Source organism: Ursus maritimus, unplaced genomic scaffold (assembly GCF_017311325.1).
Source record: "Ursus maritimus isolate PB19 unplaced genomic scaffold, ASM1731132v1 scaffold_1, whole genome shotgun sequence".
Lineage (NCBI taxonomy): Eukaryota > Metazoa > Chordata > Mammalia > Carnivora > Ursidae > Ursus > Ursus maritimus.
Window position 1 is genome coordinate 49938965 of NW_024423343.1, and position 26963 is coordinate 49965927.

Genomic DNA, 26963 nt, shown 5'->3' on the forward strand with positions numbered 1-26963 from the left:
ATTTGGTGTTGAGAAGATTCAAAAGTCAGCCTTGAACATATTAATTTTGATCTTATTATCTCTTTGATCTCCATGAGACATGTTAGGCAGGTGATTGGATACTTGAGTCTGGTCAATCTTTAGACTTGCTGCAGCAGCATCACTTGGAACTTCTGATTATCTGGCTCTACCTCAGGCCTAATACACTGGAATCCTCAAGAGGACATAGCCAATGTAATACCCTGAGGTTAGATGCAGTGGGAAAAATTCGGTCATCACTTGATAGTTGCCCTAGTTAACATTTAAGCTCCTTGAACACATTGAATGCCTATAATGTTATGAATAGAAAGACAGCAAGACCAAGTAGTAAATCTCTTACTACGTTCTAAGAGTAAATATGCCGGACAAACCATGAAACATTCTGAAGAAAGAGAGCCATATACAGATTCTTCTATTTACACTGCAATATTTGTAACATATGGTGCTGCCACCTTGGCCACAAACTAATCAATCCAGGTACCAGGCCCTAAATGGCAACCACCCAATGATTCCAGTGGTCCTTGCAATGATCTTTCTTAAGAATCCAGCCCAACTGGGGTGCCTAGGTGGCTCAGAAGTTAAGCATTTGCCTTTGTCTCAGGTCATGATCCCAGGGTCCTAGGGTCAAGCCCTGCATCGGGCTCCCTGCTCAGTGGGGAGCCTGCTTCTCCCTCTCCCTCTGCCTCTGCTTGGTTCCCTCTCTTGCTGACTCTCTCTCTGTCAAATAAATAAATAAAATCTTAAAAAAAAAAAAAAAAAGGAATCCAGCCCAACTGATGCACCATTCTGGATGGTAATTAATTTACCAAATTAGGGGCGCCTGGGTGGCTCAATCATTAAGCGTCTGCCTTTGGCTCAGGGCGTGATCCCAGAGTCCTGGGATTGAGCCCTGCATCGGGCTCCCTGCTCCACTGGGAGCCTGCTTCTTCCTCTCCCACTCCTCCTGCTTGTGTTCCCTCTCTCGTTGGCTGTCTCTCTCTCTGTCAAAAAAAAAAAACTTAAAAAAAAATTTACCAAATCGTATTTTTCTCTTTGACCAGAGGGGAGGGGAGTGGGAAAAATTAAAACTAGAAAAACAAAAGCATTTGAATAAGTAGGCCTGGACATGTCTCTGTTTCCTGAAACCTGATGGAGACATAAGTACCACTGTTACTGAAAGAGAAAAATTAAATGCACTTAGGAGACGAGACTAATCTGACCATGCATTAATTGAATCAGAAATAGGTGGGATGTAGCATCTCTCCCCTCCTGCCACTTTCTCTGTACCTGGTAATTCCTCTCAACTGAGCAAAGGAAGATTGAAGGAAGGAGTTTGGCCAGTTTGTTTTTGTTCTGTTTGTTTTGTTGTATTTTGTTTTGTTCCACTAACCAGTTATTTGCTGGGTCTTTCATGAAGTCTTGCTTGGCCTTTTATTTAGAGTAATTTTTTTAGAACTATTAATCACATCTGTTGCTGCTTTGCTCTCCCAGCAAACTTTTTTTTAAACTCAATAATGTATAATGATGTTCCACTGCAATTTGAAGAATTACACATTTCAGAGCAATTGTATTATTGTATTTAGCATCTCAATAACATTTTCTTTGCCAATTCATCTTTCTTATGATTGAAGCTTCTTAATGTGCTCACAATGCACCATATGTTACCATAGCTTAATTTTGTCTTGAAATATTCATTTCTAGCTCTTGGGGACAGGTAGACTGAATAAAACATGTGGATTTGGCTTTCTCTCTCTCCCCCCCCCTTTTTTTTTTTTAATCAGAAGCAGGAGATTTACCCAGGTATTTACTGGTTATAAATGAGGGCCTAAGTGGCTTATAATAAGACCCTGGTATACTCTTGAAAGAATTACTGTGCTTTCCCAAGCCTTAACTCATGACCAAAATGACTGTCACTGAAAGGCCATCTTGGAGAGATAGTAGTAAAGTAAGGTCACATGTGAAAATATGCACTATGACTAACTTCCCTAAATGTTAGGATCCCACATTCTTATGATATTTGAGTGCTAAATATAATGAAAGCTCTTGGGGCTTTGATTTTAAGAATTTCCTTTAAAAATAATATTATTATTCTCTGAGGACATGAGAACAGTAGTACTTTATTTAGTTAAGCCATCCTAAAATAGGACAGAGGAAATCATTAAACAGTGAACATATATCTTTTACGGTTGCCTATTCATGCCAAAACTGATGTGTCTTAAAAGTACAAGATGACTTACAATAGGAAATATGTCTTCAAATGATTATATTTATCTTTGGAGAGGGAAGCCTGATATTCTCAATAATTACCCTGGAATAAAGTACAATACTGATGATTGTGTTATTTACTGCAGTCTTACAAACAAACAAACATGGTATTTTATAGCTACACAGGAAGGAAGTTTACTGAAAGTAGTTATTAATGTGTCCATTTATATTCCACCTCCCTGAAAAAAGCCTCAAATCTAGAGAGAATACAGAGTGGAAAATTTCACTCCCAATTTAGACATCTCTCCAGACTCCAGAGGAAACTGCTCAGTTGGCCTCTCTTGTAGTTGAAACTGAGCTTGATGAGCCACTGGGCCAACCGCCCAAGTGACAGACTGGAACAGCAGCTATTGGACCGAGCACACTCTGCCTCATGTCAGGAACATTTTTGTGTGAGAAATAAAAGAAGCCTTCCCTGGAATTGGTGTCAGTCAAAATTCTAACACACTTAGACGTTCTTTTAGCAGTTCCAGTTTTGGGGGAGATCTGGGAAAATGCCAGGATCTGAGCTAGCATTTTTAGTTGTTATTTGAACAGCTGTTACATGTACAGCTAATAGCTGTTTGATTGGGTTTCTTAGAGCTACTCTTGACACAAGGCAACGAGGCAACACTTTACCTTAAATTTGCCCCAAATTCAAGTTATTCTATTTTGCATAAGCCAGGAAAAAAAATGGCAATGGTCTGGCATCACTGTCAAGAGTAATTAGGGATTCTGGAAAGATCCCTTCAAAGAAAATACATAAGGAAGGGTAAAAGAAAAATCTTTGTCATTATTTTGGAAAATGAGAATTTCTAAACTGAAATTCTGAGACATCTTTAGTTATTCCTTCTTCAGCTACCTAGTTTAGTCTTGATGAAACCAAGTTTTAAATGGATAAAGTCACATTATCAAGTTGTAGAGCTCAGACTAGATCAAGCTTATAATCAAGCATATGGTCAATGAAAACAGACAGCCTGCCAGCCATGAACTCAACACTCACAGTAACCCGAAACAGTACCTGAACAGTACCTTTCATGGCCGGTGGTGTATACACGCTCTGCTTCCTTTGCTTTGGGGATGCATTTTGTGACTGTGGACAAAGGGAAAAGAGGAAAAGCATTATTTGAATAAAAATTAGCCCTGTGGGGGAAATAAACACTGTGCCATATTTCAAAGAGCTTTCTGATTCCCCCTGTTATGAAATACAACTCAAATCAATGAGAAATTATATACATGTTTGCTGATAGCACAGCTTTAAGAGATACATAAAGCGATTTTATCATAAAACTCTCATCCATTGCAGTTTTGAAGTTACTCTTTTTCTCACCTAGTAGAGTTCACTTATTTTTGAAAGAAAGAGAAAAAGAGATATCAATCCCTTTTGTTTGAGAGAAAAAACATAAGTGCCAGAACAAAGTATACTCCAAAACTATGTCCATGGGATAACTACACCTGCTTATAGGATTTTTGAGCAGTTCTGGATAGGTAATGAGGGTTTTGGTACGAATACCAATTCATAAACTTCTGGAATTGACATGTTCAATCTAACATCTCCATTTACTTGGAATTACAATGTTGAGATAATATTCTATTTTCAAAAGATAAATAAGTCCTTTCCTAACGAAACTGCTGTGTAACACTCTCATCTACATATACTAGATCAGGGATGAATTATTGAAGAGAGAATTTTTGCATTAAAAATTACAAAACTTGGAACATAGAAACATATTTCATGGTTAAAACCACAAACTAATCATATATATGTGAATATATAAATAATTTTATTATGATAAAATACATATATGTGGTCTATACCCCAATTAGATTATGTCAAAGATTCCTTTTTAATAGTGTGTTGATTTATATTTCAATGTGTCAAAGGTAGGGGTCTTAATCAATGAGTTTTTGTGTCTGGAGCAATCATTTTTGCTTTGAAAAGGTCAGGTATAAATAGTTACAAGACTCTTTTTGGGAATTATTATAGGCAAAACTAGAAACGCTTTCACTGACAGTACACAGAATTTGAGGTATCTTCCCTTGTACATACTAAAGCTTATCTCCCCTCAAAAGTATCAAAAACAATATATTAAAAAGTAAAAATTTCAACCAATAGTTGTCAAATCCATATAAGCCAAACAAATGGTACAAGCAAATTTCTCCAGAATAGAATGTTTTAGTACCACCAGTTCATTATGCACAGGTGTAGGCAGAGCGATTCTACGTTAATGTTCAACGTGTGGATGATTGATATTTCCGGTGTTCCTTTACTGTATTCTGTCTCATCTGGTTGATTTCAAGAAGCAGTCACTTTTGGGATTTCTCATATATTTATTTCCATATACACATTCAAAGCTCAAGTAGAAAATTAATCCTACAGAAAAGCTTCTGTAGTACCATAGAGTAAAACTCATTAAGCAATAAAAACTGCTTTACAGGTATGTAAGAGTTCAGTTGTCAAAGCATATTCATATACGCAACCTCATTAAATTTTTAGAAAATCTTAAGAGACACTATTTGGTATTTTGTTCTTTCTACATTTTCCTCTGGGTATTGCTTTATGCCTAACTAATGCAGCCATGAGAATTGACTGGTATGTCTGCACGCTAGTCAATTTCTGTTCAATTTCTGAGCAGAAGTTTACTCACTTCCTTGTAGCCTCCTCTGGTTCCTATTTTCCATCTGAACTCCTACATGTGTATGTGAACCTCTGGCCTCAGGGTCTGCTCTCGGCTGCACATACCTGAAGACCCTTTAAGAGGTCCCTGCTCCCCATTTTCTTGTTCCAGGATTCCAACATTGGCTGGCCCTAGCCTGTAGTTGGTCATAAACAACTAGTAACTAAATTGAAAATATCGATACCATATCTTTGTCACTAAAAGCAATGGTTTATTCTACAAGTTTTTTCAGGGGTTGTCATTTCATAGGTTGAGAACCAAAGTAGAGGCAGAGATTTAATGACCCCATTTTACCATTTCTTCAGTCAGGAAAAGCAAACTAGTTTTTACATCAGTTGTATTGACATATCTTATAAAACATTAAACCAACCTAATTACGTTTTTAATTGACTTGAACACCTATTCATACAAAATATAAGAAAACTTACTTCGGCTTGGGTGTTTGTCACCCTCTTGTCATCTATTTCTGCAAGAGAAGTAGATATATTTCATTAGAAAGGTGGTTTCTTCTTCATAATATGCATATTAACATTTTTGACAATTTGATAAAAATAATTTAATAATCACTTTGTTTTGTTTTTTTTTTAATTTTTATTTATTTATTTGACAGAGAGCACAAGCAAGAGGAGTGGCAGGCAGAGGGAGAGGGAGAAGCAGACTCCCTGCTGAGCAAGAACCCCTGTGCAGGGCTTGATCCCAGGACCACGAGATCATGACCTGAGCCAAAGGCAGGCGCTTGGCCACCAGTCACCCCGCCTTATGTTTATATAACATCTGTGGCTTAGGGAAAGGGGGACAGAAGGAGATGGTTTCCTTCTGAGATAATCTTTTCCCTAAGTTTTAAAAAAGGCAGTAAAAAAAAAAAAAAAAAAAGGCATCCCTCTTGAAATTCCAAATTGCCCTCCTTCCAGTAATCCAGAAAGGAAACCAGGGAAATGGCCCTTGAACCAACAGTTGGTGTCATCAACCTCACAGTGCTAAGGCATAAACAATCTCCTCTGTGGATTTTGCTGTCAGTCTACTCACTACAGCTTGTCAAATTTCCTCAAGTCGGCCATTAAGCTGAACAAAGATTCTTTTCCATTCTGCCCAATCACTCTGACTCTGAGAGTAGCAGCACCCTGTTTTCCATATGCCCCCGGAAAGAATCAGCTACTTTGTCAGAAATATTTCTTATGACAAACCTAGGGAATCGTGTAGGCTCTCTGTATAAAAAGGAATGTGAGGAAGGGGAGAGAGGAGGAAGAGGTGCTCACATGCTGCCTTTCAATGGGTGGAGGACATTCTGGGCTGAGTTTCTTTCATACCTCCTCATCTACTTTACATGGATCTTGACAATTTTTTTTAAATATTTAAATGTTTAGTTGACTTCCTTAAAACATCTGTCCCTCTCTCACCTGTAGTGCAGAGGCTGGGTTTCTCTACGTTTCAAAAAACAGGACTTGGAGGGGCACCTGCATGGCTCAGTTAGTTAATTGTCCCACTCCTGATCTCAGCTCAGGTCTTGATCTCAGCGTCATTAGTTCAAGCCCCAGGTTGGGCTTCACCCTGGGCATGGAGCCTACTTAAAAAAGAAAAAAATAGGACTTGGAGACTCTCTTCTCCAACCAAACTGCAGCCAGATGTTGTGCAATCCTCTAATAGCCGGGTGCCACGGACTACTGCAGCATCGCAACAACTGGAGGCATTCAATGTGGGTTCACACTTGGGACCCCGGGCTGAGGTAGGGGGTAGTTGTTCAAGTCTGCAAACCACAAAGCTATCCTATATTACCAAAGCCACCTGACTTCAATTCTTCTGAAACATCTAGACATGCAGAACCTAGAGCTCCTTAGTCTCCTACCTTTTAAAACATTCACAGGCTTTGCAGTTACCCAGCCAGCAATTTTAAGAAACCCTGCCCCATGCTGGGCAGGGTTGCCTGGCCCTCCCGCCCCAGGGAGGAGGCAGTCTGGTGCTGGCTGACACACTGATGCCTGCTAATCTCAGGGAACACAGGACAGAGGTAGGAACGCTAACCTGATTTTCTAAAGCAGGCTGCGTTTAACATTCCTGCACTTCATCCTATTTCTCCCTGCAAGGTGAAGTAAACCTTTTATTCCACTGAGTGGCATATTTAAAACTGAAGGCAGGAAATTGAGCTGTGCTCAGTGGCATTAAATTTGTTCAAGTTTAAGAGAAAGGTCCTCCTACACTTTGCACCGCTTATGAATTTTGGCACTAAATTCACATCCAAGGAAACAGGCCTCAACACGGGCTCTCTAGAGCTCGCGATCAGAGTGGGATCTCAGAGGGTCTTTACCAGAAGAGCTCGGAGGGTCTTTACCAGAAGAGCCCTGATGTCCTGCGCAGGCATGTGTCTTCGCTCCACAATGCAGCCAGAGGGCTTGAGAGTCAGCCGGTCAGTCAAATCGCCCGGAGGAGCCACTGTAGGCTTCCCGCAGAACATTTTAGAAGCAACTCTGTGGATGTCTTTCAGCTTCGCATTACAGATGAGTGTGTACAGTTCCAAGGGCAGCTTTCTAGAACCGGTCGCCAGCACCTGCCTCCCTACATCCGTGAAGATCACAGGCCTGCACTCCAGGTTCAGCATTAGCACGGATGTGAGCCGTGCCTTGGCTCGCTCCAGCGCCACCACCCCCACATTCCAGCCATTAAAATGAATTTCTTCATGATGATTTCCACCCTTTCTCGAACCTGTCCAGGGTCAGCCCCGTTGTGGAACCAACAGGAGGTCCGTGTCCCTGTTGCTGTGGTGGTGGTGCTGGTGGTGGTTGTGGGCGGGGGGGTTTGCAGTGCTGTACATCCAGTGGTGCCTGTTCAGCACACTGACGTAGAGCCCGGCAAACATGCCCTTGCTGCGCCGCCAGAAGGAGCTGCCACTTCCCAACCTGTTCAGCACATGAAGGGATGAAAACTTCCTCCAAGAAGGAACAGCTCTCCAGTCCAATCCTGACGTGCGTGAGCTCGGGGAACGGGGCAGGGCCCAGGCGACGTTGGGCTGTCGTTTTCCAGCCTGACAACCTCCCCCAGTGGACTAGGATACTGATCTGACCATGTCCTCAGCCTCTTCACAGGCCCAGGCCGGGCGGGTTCCCAGGAGGTACTTCCGGGCGCATTCTACCAGGTGCGCATGCTCCGACCCACCCGGGCCCGCGCTGGGGGCTCTGGGTTGTAGTTAGTAGTTTGTGAGAAATGAAGCACTTCTCCATCAATCTTCGCTGTATTTTCTGTGGTGCAGAAACGGTGGAGACCCTGTGTTCTCCCGGTCAACAGTCTCAGGAATCACCTCGGGGAGAAGAGGTTCTGGGTCTGGCCGCCTACGGAGGGCCTCCAGCTCAGACGGACAGGCATCCGGGTCTTCTCCATGTCTTCCTCTGGGAGCCTGGGGTGCGGGACCACGCCCGCAGTGAGCCAGCCTCGGTGTGTGGCGTCTACAGTCAGCAGAGGCAGCGCACGCGGTGCTCTCGACGCCTGCCAGACACATGGACTAGCCCGCGTGTTTCCAAGGTAAGCCGAACTTCTCCTTTGCTCAGATCCATCAGTAGGTGAAAATGCCAATTTTCCCACTAAGATGTTTTGCCTCATATCTCGATTCTGAATTAATAAGAATTCCTACCGTACAAAATTACAAAATTGTCCAGACTTGTTTGGGGATGCCACGTGGAAGCGCGTTACCCAGTGTGGTTACTTCACTTTCAAACTTTTCCTGCCCATCAGCTGTAGCCAAAATGGGTGTGAGCACTGCGGGTAAGAGAGAAGAGTGCGGGGCATGGGGAAGAGCACCGCCGCCGCTGAACTGTGTGTGTGCATGGCCTCCAGAGCCGGCCTCCCGCGGCGCCCTGGCTGCTCTGCCTCCCTCACCCTAGCCGCCATGGGGGGGTCTCCCCCGCCTCTTGCCTTATTGGCCCAGTTACCCTTTTCTGACTCTTAGGTGAGTGCCAAAGCTGAGAGACTGAGCCCATGGTCCAAACACTGAACAAGCAGTTCATCAAAGAATAACTGCCTAGAGACAGTGATATAGATCTGCATTTACCGACATGAAAACATATATTATGTAAATTGAAAGGATTTCAAAACTATAGATAAGTGTTTTTATTTCATAAAGTATAGATAAACTATCTGGAGAGAGACGATAGAGAAATGCATGTATATTCATAGAAGGTTATGTTTAGTATCTTAACTCTAGTTCTCTCTGATGATTCAATAACTCGTTCCATCTTCTCTCTACCCAGACTGTTCCTTTTTCTAGTGAACATGCATTACTTTTATAATGAAAAACTCTATGTATCATGTGGGTATGTAGAAACACATATATGTAGTAAAAGTTCTACGTAGGTCCACAGTGCAGAAAGTTGATATTTCTTATAGTAAGAGATCAAAATAGGGAAGCAGCAAAAAATTAATTAAATAAAATAAATTTTAAAAATAGAAATAAAAAATAGACAAGCCGCTAGAATGAATAGTATATGGCACTATTGCTTATTCTAATCTTATGTCTTGATTACTAGATTTTTAGAAGTTATGGAACCTTCTAATGAATTTACCATCCCTTGTATAGGGTAGGCAAACAGGAACTTTTGGCTGAGGACAGCAATTACAATTGTTTGATATAATCAATCACTGGAAGTATCTAGGTGATTATCAGATAGCTATGAATATACTTAATTGAGCAATCTATCAATGCAGAATCTTTTGCTACCATCTTTTAAGTAAATACCAAATATGATCCACTTTAATAATGCATATATTGTGATCCATTAGATCATTAAATGCCAGTGGTGTTTCTTTTTCTTTTCTTTTTTTTTAAAGATCTATTTATTTACTTTAGACAGAGAGCACAAAGTGGAGGGGCTGAAGAGAGGGAGAGAGAAGCTCAAGCAGACTCCACTCTGAGCGGGGAGCCCCCTCTGGGCTCCATCTCAGACCCTGAGATCACGACCTGAGCTGAAACCAAGAGTAAGAGGCTTAACCAAATGTGCCACCCAGGCACTCCGACCAGTGGTGTTTCTTAATATTTTATTTGTGCCCTAGGAGTTTTCAGAATTCAGCCCAGGACTCAGAACCTATTGTTTTAAGAACAAAATGGTGTCCAGTCATTCAGCCTTGTGCTTTCCTACTGTCTGAGTATAACACACACTAAGTTCCCAAGGCAACTGTGTAGACTTCACTAATTGCATAATTCAATGAAAAAGGTTTTTATTCTTCTTAGTTTTTCTTATTAATATTTGTCTTGAACTGATTGATTATGTTAGCCAGATAAAAGTCCTTTTTAAAAAACATAGAATTTTGTTTTACATTATAAGCTTGTTTTGCCTGACTCCCAAATTAGCTTATATTTCTTCTCTACTCTGAATTTTGGGGTAGTATCAAAAAAAGAAACATAAATTATATTTTGTTTAGAATTCAAACATAAGGTTTTTTTTCCACTTCATTCATTTGAGACTTGTACTAATTAGCTGGCAGAAATTTAGTCTATTTTAGTCACCGGACAACAAATCATAATCATACATGTTTGTTATATGATCATATGTTCATTTTATTTTGCTGAAAATATTAGAACACAATAAGAAGAACTGCATATTTTGTGATTTCAGTTATTTCACACCAAAAGACAAAAACAGAAATAACTAATCCTAAAATGTGGTAATTTCCTTTCATCAATTTACAGAATTGCAGGTTGAGGCAGAGAAGCAACATTCTGCTGTGTTGTTGCAATGATCTCACATTTGTTTTGATGGGGGAGTGTCATAGGAGAAAGTAGTGTGGCCAGTCATCATCCCGTCCAATAGAATTCACTACAATAGGATTGAATTTCATGAAACCACTATTCTTGTATGTGATGACAGGTCTTTCTCTTACACACACATCCCAGCTAGATTATTTTATTTATCAAGGCATTTCTTTGGCATTGTCTAAACATAACTATTAACAGACAGAGTTAGAGCCAAATATGCCTGCTCAAACAGGAGGGAGGAAATTGAGATTTCCCAATATCCTTTTCTTTCCATGGCAAAGACCATGGGTTTGTTTTCATGGATTCTTATTTTATCTGACCAATTTGGCATGGAACCAGTGCTCTGGACACCTAAAGCATATGTAGAAGTTTATTATAAATATTAATTTTGAATTGCTTTTGTGGTCAGTGACACTCACTTGATCCAGTGTGTACACTCCATCATTTTACTGCAATGTGATAAATTTAGTTTCCATAGCTTTTCTTCTTTGTAGCAGTTGCCATAAAAACTGTGCTTTAATCTGTTAGTTGCCTGTGACTTTGTTGGAATAATAGATAAGAAAAATCAGATTCTCTCAACCCTATTGTCTCTACCAAAGGAGAGTTCAGGAATGAACATTGGAATGGCATCTTTTAAATGACTCTTTGCCATCCACATTGAGGTTTCTGTTGGATTGTCTCCTTGTAGGTATACTTAAGATTGTCACTTGATGTTCTAACTCATACATATTTCTCTACTTAGGAAGATGGCTATAAAATCAAGTGAAAAGAAGTCTAAATTCTAGAAAGATTTTGTGTATAACCTCCACATTCTAGTTGCTCATCATACCATGATGCCACCAAGCTTTCTGCTGTGTAGGTTTATTTCATACAATAAATTGACTGCTTATGTTACATTAACAAAAACCTGGGTGAAAATTGATTCAAGGTTCTTAATTTCCCATCAATTAAATGTTTTATTGTATGTGTAATTAGGTGTTTGATCCATTAACTTATAGCACTTTCCATAATTTTTATTAATAACAAAAAAATATTGCCTCTATCCCATATTAAGCAATCTAAGTGCTTCTGCAGACAGATCCTCTACAGTGATTGTAGGAGCAGAGGTCATTGACACCTTTATACATAAATGATAATTATTCAAAACCATCCCTTAAAATAAATCCTGGAAGAGATCAGACTAATTTCCTGGATTACCTTGAACCAAAAATAAATAAATAAGTAAATAAAATTTTTATTTATTTTGCTAATATTTTTGTTAGATACAGTATCACTTAAAACTTTTCCTACCAAATTTATCATTAAAAATCATCAATCTATAGTTGATGCTTTATAATTTTTTAAAAATATAAGAAAAATATATAGTATGAATCATTGTATTACCACATTTTTTTTAAAGTTTTATAAAGTATTAACCATCCATCTTCACTAAACTTGAAATATTTCATAGGCATCTTTATATCCAAAAACAGATGGCTTAAATATATTTGAAGATATGGAGAGATCATTATTTGTCTGTCAACATTCACTCCTATATGCTAGTCAAATTTTTTATTAATAAATATTTTCTGCGTATCTCCTGAGGCAGTGAGACTCATCTAATGTATCTGTAAGAATTCTATATGCCTTCACAGCAAGGTTTGAATTGGAAAATAGAGGGCATGTGAATTTAAAAAGCATGATGACAAAGTAATAATCTTTTGACTAATTTTTTTTTCATTTAAAAAAATGTCCATCAGTGAAAATACTGCAGCTCATGTGGTAATGATATTTAGTTACCAAGAAAAACCAGGACTAGCTCTAATGAATCTTACCACTTTTCCCTGGATAGTTCTGTACTGAAAAACTCCCTCATTAAACCACAGTATTCCAGCTGCCATAGTAAATATTACTATAAGTTGATTTTTCACCGCTTCTACTAATCTACTAACAAGAGAGTAAACACTACAACCGCACAGACTTTACACACTAGCCAGCATCTAAATTATTCTTCCCCTTTTTTCAGAAATACTAATAACAAATTGAGCACAGAAAATTGCAGAATACGTCTCATTCATGCACATGTTTTTCCCCCATTTCTTTTTCTATCCTATTGAGCTAATGTTTGAATCTTTTCCCATCAAGTTCCTCAGTAAAATTCAAAGTATTCAGATAAGGATAGGTTATTTTCACATGCAGCCTGTATGTGTTGCTAGATTATTAAAGGCTTAGCTGTGGTTTTTGTTTTTGTTTAAAATCAGAATGTACTTCCTTCTCTATGGGAAACTTCTCTGATTATTTAGAGAGAATGTTTTTGATTCTCTTCTTTTTAAAGTTAGTGAAGAGAAAATATTTGCTATAATACAATCTGGTTGAAATTGCAGTAAAATGTGTTCTGGGACTCATACTTTAGGAAATGTATGCAAAGCACACCCAAATTAATAAATGATGTGGGAAAAAAAAACCTTCTACATTAAAATATTTTTCTTTGAAATTTCTCTCTCAGCTTTGCAATTGTTTTATACTCCAATTTATTGTAAAAGTACAAGTACTGGGTTATGGATGACAAGTGGACAGATATGACTAAGTTAGTATTTATTTTGTCAAGGGCCTAGAATAAGATAATTAAGCAAATCTGTGGGATTGATGCATGATCTGTTACCAGATGTGACACTGATCAGAGAACCAATGAGGGAGGCATCTGAATGGGTAGTCCAGAGATACTATTGCAAGTTAACATGTGGACAAGCAGAAGGTTGCAGAGTGTCAAGTGGGGAGGAGAGGCAGCATTTTTGTATCCGAAAGACAGAATTGGAAGATAGAGTTCTGAGAGGCAGTTCATTCCTAAAGACCAGAATTGGGATTTCAGGTTACAGGACAAGCTGATAGGCTCATATAAATAGGTGGTAAATACCAACTTTCATGAAACTAAGTGTTAAGACCAGAGACACAGCCATTGAGAGTCTGGGCTGTTAGAAAATGTTTACTAAGAGACAATAGAAATTACATTGGGATAGTCACAGAGTTAGGAAAGTAAACAGAACAACAACAAAAAATACCTTCTTTAATAATACATTTTGAGGTTTTGCTTGGGGTAGTGTGTACCAGTTCACAGCAGGCCAGTGATACCGCTTATTAGAACTAGAAAAGCAAGGTAAATTAGAGAATGCATCAAGACCTTCAAAGCAAACTACAGAGATCAGAGACCTTTCAGAGTGAGAGGCTGACGAGTCCTATTTGACCACTGTAGGGGAACAGAGAATCCAGAGGTTTTGGTGATTGTGTTGGACTAGAGTAATAAAACTGAAAACTTGCTCAGCATATCTTACAGTTGTATGTTCCACTCCTTGTCTAATAAATGGTGTTATCTGCTTGGCAGAAAATGGGGAAACTATTCTAGATCCTTACTGTACTTGCAATCAGCTTTTCTTTTAATTTTTCCTAGCACTAATTTGTGGAAAAAAATTAATTCTGTTCTGCAGAGGAGTAGCATCAGAGCAAAGCAATTTATAGTCTTCTTTTTGAGGTGCCCTGGAGATTTAATCATAAGGACGTTGGTGCTATCTTTGACAGTCTCAGAAGGAATTTATCATCAGATCTCTGAAAACAGCAGTGAAATCTAAATGATCACATTTCAGCAGATTCTCTATTTTGGTATCTAACATATTTGAAGGTAGAACATCTTTCTTTCCAGAGACCCTTGGATCACAATTGTGAGATCATTTGTGGCTGTGCAATACAGAGAAGGACAGAGTTAAAGACAGAAATTCTATAGATGGCTTTAGGTCTACGAGTTCAAAAACAATCACTGACCCATGAACCTTCAGGACTGAATAAGATAAATCATTTACAAATGAAAGAAATTGCCGTGCACAGCCCAGTTCTTCATTTTGTATGTGTCATTACCTTGTGGTTTTAGCATTCTAGCATAGAATCAGTCAGTCTAAAGTGCCAGAGAAATCTATCATGTATTTCTTACATTGAGTGGAGGACTAAAACACTCCCTGTTTCGTTTAGTAGAGCAATGCAAAATCTCCTAAGACAGCTATAGTGAAGCTTCTGTTCCTGACTTATTATCAAACTCTCCACTTTTCAAAATGAGCTCTAGTCAGCAGCCTTTTTGCTAAAAGCCTGCTGGGCTCTGTTGGAGGCCTATCATTTGGGACTGTGAGTTAAGCCACTAGGCAGTGGTTTCAGCTGTGTTTTTCTTTGAGCTCTTAGATTTAGTCAAAACTGGTGCCCAAATTAAAACCACCAGAGCAATGAATTTATATGCACTGGAAAGGGGACATGGGGAAAAGAAGCAAACAGTAGAAATAGTTTCATCCTGTTGTGCCAAGATTCACACAGCTGTATTGTTCTTTCAATATTATTTATAGCTTTCCACTTTTAATTGATAGAAGTAGAGACATAACCTCATTACCAAATAGGTTTTTATCTCTCAGAGCCCCCTACGAAATAGTTCATTTTAGATGAGAATCAGATACAAAGTATTCTGTGTGGAAATAGTGAAGGAGATGACAAGGAAAACACAAATGGATCGTGTTGGTTTATTAAGAACTCTCAACCAGCAGTTGTCTTGTGAGAGAGTTTAGAAATCTTCCAAACTACTTTTATGTTTATATTTCATCATTTCTGCTGCCATTTCCAAACACAGTAAAAGAAGAACAGAAAAATCAGATCATTTAAAACCTCAGAAGTCTGCTTTTCATTAGTATTCTTGATTCTCATAAACTTAGTTTCTCTTATAAAGCATTTTATCCTACCACAGAACCAGCTTACATGAGGGCCAAAGAACTGTTGCATCATCTTATCAGTTGTGATTTTCAATCATTGGTAAAGTTTTTCTGCCTATTTGGAGTTTAGACTTTGCACATTTGCTCCAGGAAAAGAAACTGATTCCTTTAATGCATGTTTTTTTTTTTTTTCTCAGGAGGTGGTGGGGAATGACATCAGTTTAATAATCTACACTTGTTTTAGTAATTCTAATTTTTAAAAATTCTGTTTTTCATAGGATTACTTAAAGAACTGGTTATAAATTAGACACTTTATTTTTGCATTAGTTTTATAGATTTATTTAAAATTAATTATCAGATGTTTCAGGCCATGTGGACAACCAATCAAGTCATTATTTAATAAGCACTTATTAAATGTGCTCTGTGTCATTTTTACCTAATATACTTAAAACTAGTTAGGATTTGAATAATTCAGCTTTTAACCATAAACACTAAAATTTTATTATTTTATCACATAGGATATCACAAAGATATTCTTAGCAGAGACCCCAGATGAAGTCCTATAACTAGGTGCCTTATAAGTAAGAGTAGGAGAAATGATTGAGAACATTATTCAGAGGTCAGTCAGTTGAACAGTAATGATAGAAAATTTTGAGGAAATTTTGAGAGCTTTAGAGATGGGTCTGAGTAGCACTAGAGTTGGAAAAGAATTAGTTGCTTAGCAGTATTTGGAATATTTAGTATATTTAGTTAATCTTTTTACTCCATAGAATATTTCCTCTTTTTTTATACTAGCTGCCAAAATTGACAATGACTTTTTAACTCTGCTTATTTTTTAATCTTGCTATTTGATATCCTCCATTGAAAAACACTTTTTTTTCCCAAACTTTTGCATTTCAACTGTGTAGACACACCACTGTGAATTTCAAAAATAATTTTATCTGAGTAATTCTACTATGAGTAGACCATTGTAAAATGACATAAAGTAGAATAGCAATCTCCTTTTAATGAGAATGTTCTATAGCAAAAGGCAAATGTTCCTTAATTTTTAGTTGTAAATGGAAGATATAGTCCTAAAAGTTAACAAAGTGTCACTCTACACATTAAGTACCTGTGAGTACCTATAACAACATGATAATATTTTCATGGCTTAATCATGTGAAGGCATCCTATCACTGATGGTAAATATGTTTCTGTTAGTAATGGGAAGAAAGGCCAGTGGAACTATCTTTAAACTTCTACTCTACGTAACTTCTTGTAGAAAAAGTCTTAAAAGCCGTGAAAAATATGGAAGTTAGCTTTTGTCAGTAGATCGTCTATAAATATATACCTCAAATTCTGAGTAATAATTTTCAAGAAAGGATACTTTATTCACTCAGTTTTAAAGATTGAAGGAATTAAATATCTGTGTAATCAGGTTCTCTTTTCAACTCTTGATATTTTACCTGTCCTGGAAATCTTAACCTTCACGCTGTTTCTCAATTTTTTTGTCTCATATATAATTTACTTGAGGATTTCACAGTATAGAAAGCAATGACTATAGTAGATACATGGAAGAACTATTAGACAAAAAAGTACCATGATTAGATACTACTTCGATATTTTTAGCACCAAGTTCAGATAAGACAACAGAAAAAAATTATGTGTGTGTGTGTATATCAGGAGGGAAAACAGCTTTATATTTACCTGTATGTCTTTAAACTTTTTTCCTATGAAGGTATTATAGGAGGAAGATTAAATGAAAACCCATATTTAAATGCAGTTTATCAGTTATATGACAGATTGTGTTTTTTAGCAAGGCTGTCACCAGGGATCTAAAATTCATCCAATATTAACAATAGTTTATTGGATGTGTAATATGTGTAGGGCATCCTGCTGGGAAATGGGGTCCAACCCTTCTAGAGAACTTAAACTCTATTGAAAGAGACAGGCAAAGAAATAACCACAGTACAGTGTGATAAATAAAGGCCATAATAGAGGAAGCACAGGTGTGGTAGAAGCATATGTCAAGGGTATCAAACTTACCTTTGGCAGAGCTGGAAAGATTTCTTGGAGGTGAAAAGACATCCAACATATGTGGCCAGCAAAGGTAGGTGGGATAGGGAAAGTTGATGGGACAAGGAAGTTGGGTGGAGTGGGACTAAGGAGGAGAAGAGATTTTAATCAAAAGAAACAATTTGTGGGAATGTCCTGAGGTGTGAGAGAGCATGACAATTTTTTAGAAATTGAACAAAACTCATGTATTGGACTATAGAATGCCAGGGTTAGGTTCAGAGAGAAAAGGGTGAAGACTTAAGAAGGAGTTGGATAATTTGGGGTTTTGTAATAATATTAAGAAGTTTGGACTTTATTCTGAAGTAATGAGAAACCACTGATGGGTTTTAGGCAGAAAAGGGCATGATTAGATTTCCCTTGTAGAAAGATCGTTCTGACAGTTGTGTGGAGAATGGATTGTAGGAGTCCATTTGGATATATAGCTAGTTCACCTAGGAAGGTATTTTAGTAATTCCTGTGATAGAATATGATGATCTGAACAAGGTTAGAGAGAGGTTTAAGAGAAAGAATGCACTGGACTTTGTGACTGACTGGGTGAGGGAGGGGAGTGACAAAGGAGAAAAAGGAAGCCAAATATGGTATCAATTTCTGGCTCATAATTTGAGTACTCATGGAATTGTTTATTTTGAGGTACTTATTGATGATCCAGGTAGGAAGAGTTCAGAAATTGTCTTAGAAGTGAAAACAGAACAAAGATAACAGGTCTGGGAGTCATCAGCATGTAGGTGGTCAGTGATGCCATGGGAAAGGATGACAATGCCCAAAGGGTGGAGAACTAGAGAAGTGGAGGGCCCACGTGACAACCCTATTAAGAAAGTGAAGAGGTAGGCTGGGAAAAAATATGTCTATAAGACAAAGGAGCAGCCAATGGGTAGATGGATAAACTTCCCTGGTCGCGTATATGATTTAAGTCATTCTTCAGAGTGGATATGAATTTGTCCTGGGTCATCCATTCCATTTTTAAACTCTTGTCACATGTGTAAACTGCTTGCACAAGGCTTGCTGTCTAGATAATTTGTTTTGTACTGTATCTGGATGTGTGGATAGATAGATAGATAGATAGATATAGATACTGTGTTGATCTTTTTCCTTTTTGTTCATGTATTATGCTTGATTTCAGCATGAATGGCAATGTAGCAGATAAATACTTTTTTGCCTGTTTTTTTGCTCTTAATTTTAAAAACCAGCATATTTGAGAAGGTTCAGTACAATAGCCACATTTCAGACTTTTTGAGCAGGTTTGGCAGGAGGTCAGGGATATCATAAGACTTGTTGGAAATCAGTTCTTGTAAAATAAAATGTTGGTGGTTTAAGAAAATAATTCAGGGACAGATGGATCAAATTTACTTCCACACACATGAATTTGAATATGAAGTGGTTGACCAAATGCATTTTGCACTCATCTAAACATAACTCTGTGAATATTGAGTTTTAAAAATGCTGATTTGTGTGTTCTTTTACTCTTCTACTATTTGGCCATCATCTTTTACTAGTTAATTCCTTTGATTTCTCTGGTGGCTTAATGTTTGGAGTTGCATACATAATTTTAAGGAAGGAAGTGCATACCAAAACTGCAATGAGATATCACCTCACACCTATTAAAGTGGTTATGAAGACGACAAGAAATAAGCAGTGCTGGTGAGGATGTAAGGAAAAGGGAACCCTTGTGCACTGTTGGTGGGATTATAAGTTGAGAAGAGTCACTATGGAAAACTGTGTGGTAGTTCCTCAAAAAATTATAAATAGAACCACTATATGATACAGCAATCCTGATGCTGGGTATATATCCAAAAGAAATGAAACCACAATCTCAGAGAGGTGTCTGCACCACCCATGTTCATTGCAGCATTATTCATAATAGTCATGACCTGGAAACAACCTAAGTGTTTGTGGATGGAAGATGGGATTAAAAAAAAGTGACTCTCTCTCTCTCCCTGTCTCTCTCTATATGCCATAGAATATTATTCAGCCATAAAAAAGAAGGAAATTCTGCCTTTTGTGGCAACACTGATGGACCTTGAAGGTATTATGCGTAAGTGATAAAAGTCAGATGACACAACAGGGGTGATTGATTGCTCTTCCATGAGGGCTCACTGAAGAGTTGGGGACATGAACTTTCAGCTCTGGGGCTAGAGTGTGGGGTGTAGCCATATTCATCCCACCCATGAGTGCTGAAAGCCTTCAGAGAGCAAAACAGCACCACCTAGTGGAGGCTGGATCTTACACCAAGCCCTGCCCCACTGCGTCCTGGAAGCGCATTTCCAGTGAACCAAGTGCAGCAGGTCCCTCCCCCAGAAGACCAGCAAAAACAATGCCCACACCAAGTCTACTGACCAGTTTGATACAAAGCTTCTACTCTAAGGGAAACAGGATATATCTTCCTTTTTACTTTTGTTCTTTACTTTTCATTATTTTTTTACTTATTTTCTTATTTTTTCAATTCCCTTTTTAAAAATTTTTATTATTAATTTTTTCCATTTTTATATGTATATCTTGTGTATATATATTTTGTATTTTGGAATCTAGATTCTTTTAACAAGCAGGCAGAAACACCCCCAGATCTAGCTTTTTGGTTTTTAGGTTTTGTTTTTTGTTTTGTTTTGGTTTTTTTGTTTTGGTTTGGTTTTCTCTTTCTGCTTTCTTTTCTGGACAAAATGATGAGACAGAGAAATTCACCCCAAAAGAAAGAATGGGAAGTAAACTCATGGCCAGGGGCTTAATCGGTATAGATATAAGTAAGATGTCTGAACTAGGATTTAAAACAACGATTTTGGAGCACCTGGGTGGCTCAGTCGTTTAAGTGTCTGCCTTTGGCTCAGGTCATGATCCCAGAGTCTCAGGATCGAGCCCCACATCAGGCTCCCTGCTCAGCAGGAGGTCTGCTTCTCCCTCTGCCCCTCACCCCACTCATGCTCTGTCTCTCTCAAATAAATAAATAAAATCTTTAAAAATAAATAAATAAATAAATAAAACATTTATAAACTATAAACTAGCTGGGGTGAAAAAGGCATAGATTACACTAGAGAATCCCTTACTGCAGAGATAGAAGAGCTAAAATCTAGTCAAGCCAAAATTAAAAATAACTGAGATACAAACACAAATGGAGGCCATAAAAATGAGAATGGATAAGCAGAGGAGTGAGTCAGTGATTTAGAAGATAAAATTATAGATAATAAAGTTGAAGGAAAAAAAAGGAATGGATCACAAAGGTAGACCTAGGAAACTCAGTGACTTATTAAGACCTAATAACATTCTTTTCATAGGAATCCCAGAAGATGAAGAGAGAAAAGGGGGCAGAAGGTTTATTTGAACAAATTATAGCTGAAAACTTCCCTAATCTGGGGAAGGACACAGACATCAAAATCCTAGAAGCATAGAGAATTCCCATTAAATTCAACAAAAACTGACTATCATCAAGGCAATATCTGCCAAATTCACAAACTACACAGACAGGGAAAGAATCCTGAAAGCAGCAAGGGGAAAAGTCCTTAACCTACAAAGGGAGACAGATCATGCTTACAGCTGATATGTCCACAGAAACTTGACAGGCCAGAAGAAAATGGCAGGAAATATTCAATGTGCTGAATGGGAAAAATATGCAGTCAAGGATTCTTTATCCAGCAAGGCTGTCATTTCAGAGTAGAAAGAAAGATAGTTTCCCAGACAAACAAAGGTAAAAGAGTTTGTGACCAGGAAACCAGCCCCTCAAGGAATTTTAAAGGGGACTCTTTGAATGGAGGGAAAAAAAGGAAAAAAAAAAAGGCCAAAAGTACCAAAGACTAGAAAGGACCAGAGAACATTACCAGAAACACCAACTCTACAGGTAACACAATGGCACTAAATTCATATCTTTCAGTTATCACTCTGAATATAAATGGACTAAATGCTCCAATCAAAAGACAAAGGGTATCAGAATACATTAAAAAAACAAGATCCATCTATATGCTGCCTACAAGAGACTCATTTTAGACATAGAGGCACCTGCAGATTGAATGTGAGGGAATAGAGAAACATCTATCATGCTAATGGACATCAAAAGAAAGTCAGAGTAGCCATACTTATGTCAGACAAACTAGATTTTAAAACAAAGACTGTAACAAGAGCTGAAGAAAAGCATTATATCATAATTAAGGGATCTGTCCATCAAAAAGATCTAACAATTGTACATATATATATGCCCCCATCTTGGGAGCGCCCAAATATGTAAATCAATTAATAATAAACATTAAAAAACTCATTGATAATAATACAATAATAGTAGGGGACTTTAACACCCCACTTACAGCAATGGACAGATCATCTAAACAGAAAATCAATAAGGAAACAATGGCTTTGAATGATACACTGGACCAGATGGACCTAACAGATATATTCAGAACATTTCATCCTAAAGCAGCAGAGTACACATTCTTTTTGAGTGCACACGGAACATTCTCCAGAATAGATCACATACTGGGTCACAAGTCAGCCCTCAACAAATACAAAAAGATCAAGATCATACCATGTGTATTTTCAGACCACAACATTATGAAACTTGAAGTCAACCACAAGAAAAAATTTGGAAAGACCTCAAATACATGGAGGTTAAAGAACATCCTACTAAAGAACAAATAGGTTAACCAGGAAATTAAGAAATAAAAAAATACATGGAAACAAATGAAAATGAAAACAAGACAGTCCAAAACCTTTTGGATGTAGCAAAGGCAGTCCTATGAGGGAAGAATATTATAATTCAGGTGTACCTCAAGAAGCAAGAAAAATCTCAAATATATAACCTAACCTTAAACCAAAAGGAGCTAGAAAAAGAACAGCAAATAAAACCTAAAGCCAGAAGAAAGGAAATAATAAATATTAGGGCAGAAATAAATGATATAGAAACAAACAAACAAAAAAAAACAGTAGAAAGGATTAATGAAACTAAGAGCTTTTCTTCAAAAGAGTAAAACTGATAAACCCTTAGCCAGACTTATCAAAAAGAAAAGAGAAAAGACCCAAATAAATTAAATCATGAATGAAAGAGGAGAGATCACAACCAACTCCACAGAAATATAAACAATTATAAGAGAATACTATGAAAAATTATATGCCAACAAACTGGGCAACCTGGAAGAAATGAACAAATTCCTAGAAAGACAACTGCCAAAATTGAAACAGGAAGAAATAGAAAATATGAACAGACCCATAACCAGCAAAGATATTGAAACTGTAATTAAAAATCTCCCAACAAACAGAGGCACCTGGGTGGCTCACTTGGTTAAGTGTCTGCCTTTGGCTCAGGTCATGATCACAGGGTCCTGCGATCAAGCCCCCTGTCAGACTCCCTGCTCAGCAGGGCATCTGCTTCTCCCTCTCACTCTGCCCCTCTGCCGGCCCCTGCTCAGTCTCTCACTTTATCTCTCAAATAAATAAATAAAATCTTTAAAAATTCACCCAACAAACAGAAGTCCTGGGCCAGATGGTTTTCCAGGGGAATTCTATGACATTTTAAAAAGAGTTAATACCTATTCTTCTCAAACTGTTAAAAAAAAAAAAAAAAAGAAAAAAGAAATGGAAGGAAAACTTCCAAACTCAACTAGGAAGCCAGTGTTACCTTGATTCCAAAACCAGACCAAGACCCCACTAAAAAGGAGAATTAGAAACCTATATTCCTGATGAACATGGATGCAAAAATTTTTCATAAAATACTAGCAAATCAAATTCAACAGTACATTAAAAGAATTATTTACCATGATCAAGTGGGATTTATTCCTGGGTTGCAGGGGTGGTTCAATATTCACAAATCAATCAATGTGATACACCACATTAATAAAAGAAAGGATAAGAACCATATGATCCTGTCAATTGTTACAGAAAAAGTATTTGACAAAATACATTTGACAAAATACAACATCATTTTTTGATAAAAACCCTCAACAAAGTAGGGATAGATGGAATATATCTCTATGTCATAATGGCAATATATGAAAGGTCCATAGATACTATCACCCTCAGTGGTGAAAAACTGAGAGCCTTTCCCCAATGGTCAGGAATAAGACAAGGATGTCCAGTCTCACCATTACTATTTAACTTAATAGTAGAAATCTTACCCTTAGCAATCAGATGACAAAAGGAAATAAAAGGCATCCACATCAGCAAGGAAGAGGCCAAACTTTCACGATTTGTAGACAACGTGATACTCTATGTAGAAAACCCAAAAGACTCCACCAAAAAATTGCTAGAACTAATTCATGAATTCAGCAAAGTTGCAGGATATAAAATCAATGTGCAGAAATCTGTTGCATTTCTATACACCAATAACAAAGCAGCAGAAAAAGATCAAAGAATCAGTCCCATTTGCAATTGCACCAAAAACAATAAGATACCTAGGAATAAACCTAACTAAAGAGGTAAAAATTCTGTACTCTGGAAACTATAGAACACTTATGAAAAAAATGAAGAGGACTCAAAGAAGTGGAAGAGCATTCCGTGCTCATGGATTGGAAGAACAAACATTGTTAAAATGTCTGTACTACCCAAAGCAATCTACACATTTAATGCAATCCCTATCAGAATACCAGCAGCATTTTTCACAGAGCTAGACCAATCCTAAAATTTGTATGGAACCACAGAAGACCTGGAATAGCCAAAGCAATTCTGAAAAAGAAAAACAAAACTGGAGGTATCACAATTCCAGATTTCAGGCTATATTACAAAGCTGTAGTCAACAAGACAGTATGGTACTTGCACAAAAACAGATACATGCAGATCAGTGGAACAAAATAGAGAACCCAAAAATGGACCCACAACTATATGGTCATGTAATCGTTAACAACACAGGAAAGAATAGCCTATGGAAAAAAAGACAGTCTCTTCAACAGATGGTGTTAGGAAAACTGGACAGCTACATGCAGAAGGAAGAAACTGGACCACTTTCTTACACCATACACAAAAATAAATTCAAAATGGATGAAAGACCTAAATGTGAGACAGGAAACCATCAAAATCCTAGAGTAGAACTCAGGCAGAAACCTCTTTGACCTTGGCCGTAGCAACTTCTCACCAGACGTGTTGCAGGAGACAACAGAAACAAAAACAAGAATTGGGACTTCTGGGGCGCCTGGGTGGCACAGCGGTTAAGCGTCTGCCTTCGGCTCAGGGCGTGATCCCGGCATTTTGGGATCGAGCCCCACATCAGGCTCCTCTGCTAGAGCCTGCTTCTTTCTCTCCCACTCCCCCTGCTTGTGTTCCCTCTCTCTCTGGCTGTCTCTATCTCTGTCAAATAAATAAATAAAATCTTAAAAAAAAAAAAGAATTGGGACTTTTATCAAGATAAAAAGCTTCTGTGCAGTGAAGGAAACAATCAACAAAGCTAAAATGCAGCCTATGGAATGGGAGAAGATACTTGCAAATGACATATCAGATAAAGGGTTAGTATTTAAAATGTATAAAGAACTTATCAACCTCAATACCCCCAAACCAAATAATCCAGTTAATAAATGAGCAGAAGACATGAATAGACACTTCGAAAGAAGACATCCAGTTGGCTAACACACATGAAAAGATGCTAAATGTCACTCATCGTCAGGAAAATACAAATCAAAACCATGATGAGAGACCACCTCACACTTGTCAGAACAGCTAAAATTAACAACACAAGAAACAACAGGTGTTGGTGAGGATGTGGAGAGAGGGGGACCCTCTTACACTGTTGATGGGAATGCAGACTGGTGTAGCCACTCTGGAAAACAGTATGGATGTTCCTCAAAAAGTTAAAAATAGAACTACCCTATCAGCAGTTGCACTACTGGATATTAATCCAAAGGATACAAAAATACAGGTTCGAAGGGGTACATGCACCCTGATGTTTATAGTGACATTATCAACAATAGCCAAACGATGGAGAGAGCCTAAATGTCCATGGGCTGATGAATGGATAAAGAAGATATGGTATATACATACAATGGAATATTAGCCATCAAAAAGAATGAAATCTTGCCATCTGCAATGACATGAATGGAATTAGAGTGTATTATGCTAAGTGAAATAAGTCAGAGAAAGGCAGACGTCATCTGATCTCATTCAAATGTGGAGTTTAAGAAAGAAAACAGATGATCATATGGGAATGGGGAAAAGAAAGGAGAGAGGGAAACAAACCATAAGAGACTCTTAAGGATAGAGAACAAACTGAGGATTGATGGAAGGAGGGGGATGGGGGATGGGCTAGATGGGTGATGTGTATTAAAGAGGGCACTTCTTGTGATGAACACTGGGTGTTGTATGTAGGTGATGAATCTCTGAATTCTACTCCAGTAACCAGTATTGCACTATATGTTAACTAAAATTTAAACTAAGAAAAAAATAAGTCAGAAGGAGAAAAACAAATACTGTATGATTGTACATACATGTAAAATCTAAAAAAAGCTAAGTTTATGGAAACAGAGTAGAATGGTGGTTGTCAGGGGCTGGGGGTGGAGGAAATGGGGAGATGTTGGTCAAAGGGTACAAACTTCCAGTTATAATGGTAAAGAGTTCTGGGGATGTAATGTCCAGCACAGTAACTACAGTTAACAATACTGTATTATATACTTAAAAATTTCTGGGACAGCAGATATTAAGTGTTCTTATCACACACACACACACACACACACACACACACACACACATGGTGATTATATGAAGTGATGGATTGCCTTATTGTAATCGTTTTGCAGTATGTACATGTATCAAATCATCATATTGTACACCTTAAACTTACACAATGTCATGTGTCAATTATATTTCAGTAAAGCTGGAAAAAAAATTCCTACTCAAAGCAAAAAACTTTTTTGTGAATCCTAGCAAACTGTATTTCAATATCAGCTTAAACAGTTTTAGTAAAAGCAAGTGAATTGAGAAATTTTTATATAATCTATTGTAAAATCTAACCATTAGAAAATTGTTTTCTGTTCTGAGCTAAAATCTACCTTCCTGGAGCTTCAGCTCACATCTTCATTACTCTTATCAGCTGATGGCCCTCTTAAAGCTGATTTTCAGAATTGAGCACTATATTCCAAATGAGGGCATATCATAGTTTTGTTAATATTGCAAAATATTATATCAGCTGCCATACACAATAGGCTCACACAGCCTATTATCTCTTTAAGTCTATGTATTTGATTCACATAAACTTTTTCTTCTTTGTTTCCTTCCTTCCTTCCTTCCTTCCTTCCTTCCTTCCTTCCTTCGTTCCTTCCTTCCTTCCTTCCTTTGACTTTAAATAGTTAAACAAAGAATCTTACGTTCTTCCCTGATGTTTTTAATCTGGAAGTCTTTCAACCCATCCAAACACTTTATAAGATTGTTTTTGTCTTTCATTCTACCGTCCAACGCCTACATAAATCTTTCCAGCTTTGGGGCTCTAGCAAGACTTTACTTAGAGTCACTAATAAAAAATACTGAACAAAATGGCTCAAGAAGAGGCAAATCACAAAGATATTTACCAGGCCCATATAGATCTCTAGGTAGGGTTCCTTAAAAAATTATGAATTGTCTAAATGCTTTATAATCCAGGATTATTTT

The 26963-nt window shown here is 37.7% G+C and overlaps 1 protein-coding gene and 1 pseudogene across 1 annotated transcript in view; both read right to left on the bottom strand.

Annotated features, from left to right (window-relative positions):
• Positions 1–26963, bottom strand: part of PPP1R1C (protein phosphatase 1 regulatory inhibitor subunit 1C) — a 114202-nt gene that overhangs the window by 50041 nt on the left and 37198 nt on the right. Inside the window, exons 3-4 of the mRNA XM_008687219.1 lie at positions 5348–5385; positions 3274–3334 (exon numbers count right to left, since the gene is read on the bottom strand). Coding sequence (XP_008685441.1) covers positions 3274–3334; positions 5348–5385 — 99 coding nt within the window. The remainder of the gene's footprint in view (positions 1–3273; positions 3335–5347; positions 5386–26963) is intronic.
• LOC103659833 lies at positions 7207–12536 on the bottom strand (annotated as a pseudogene).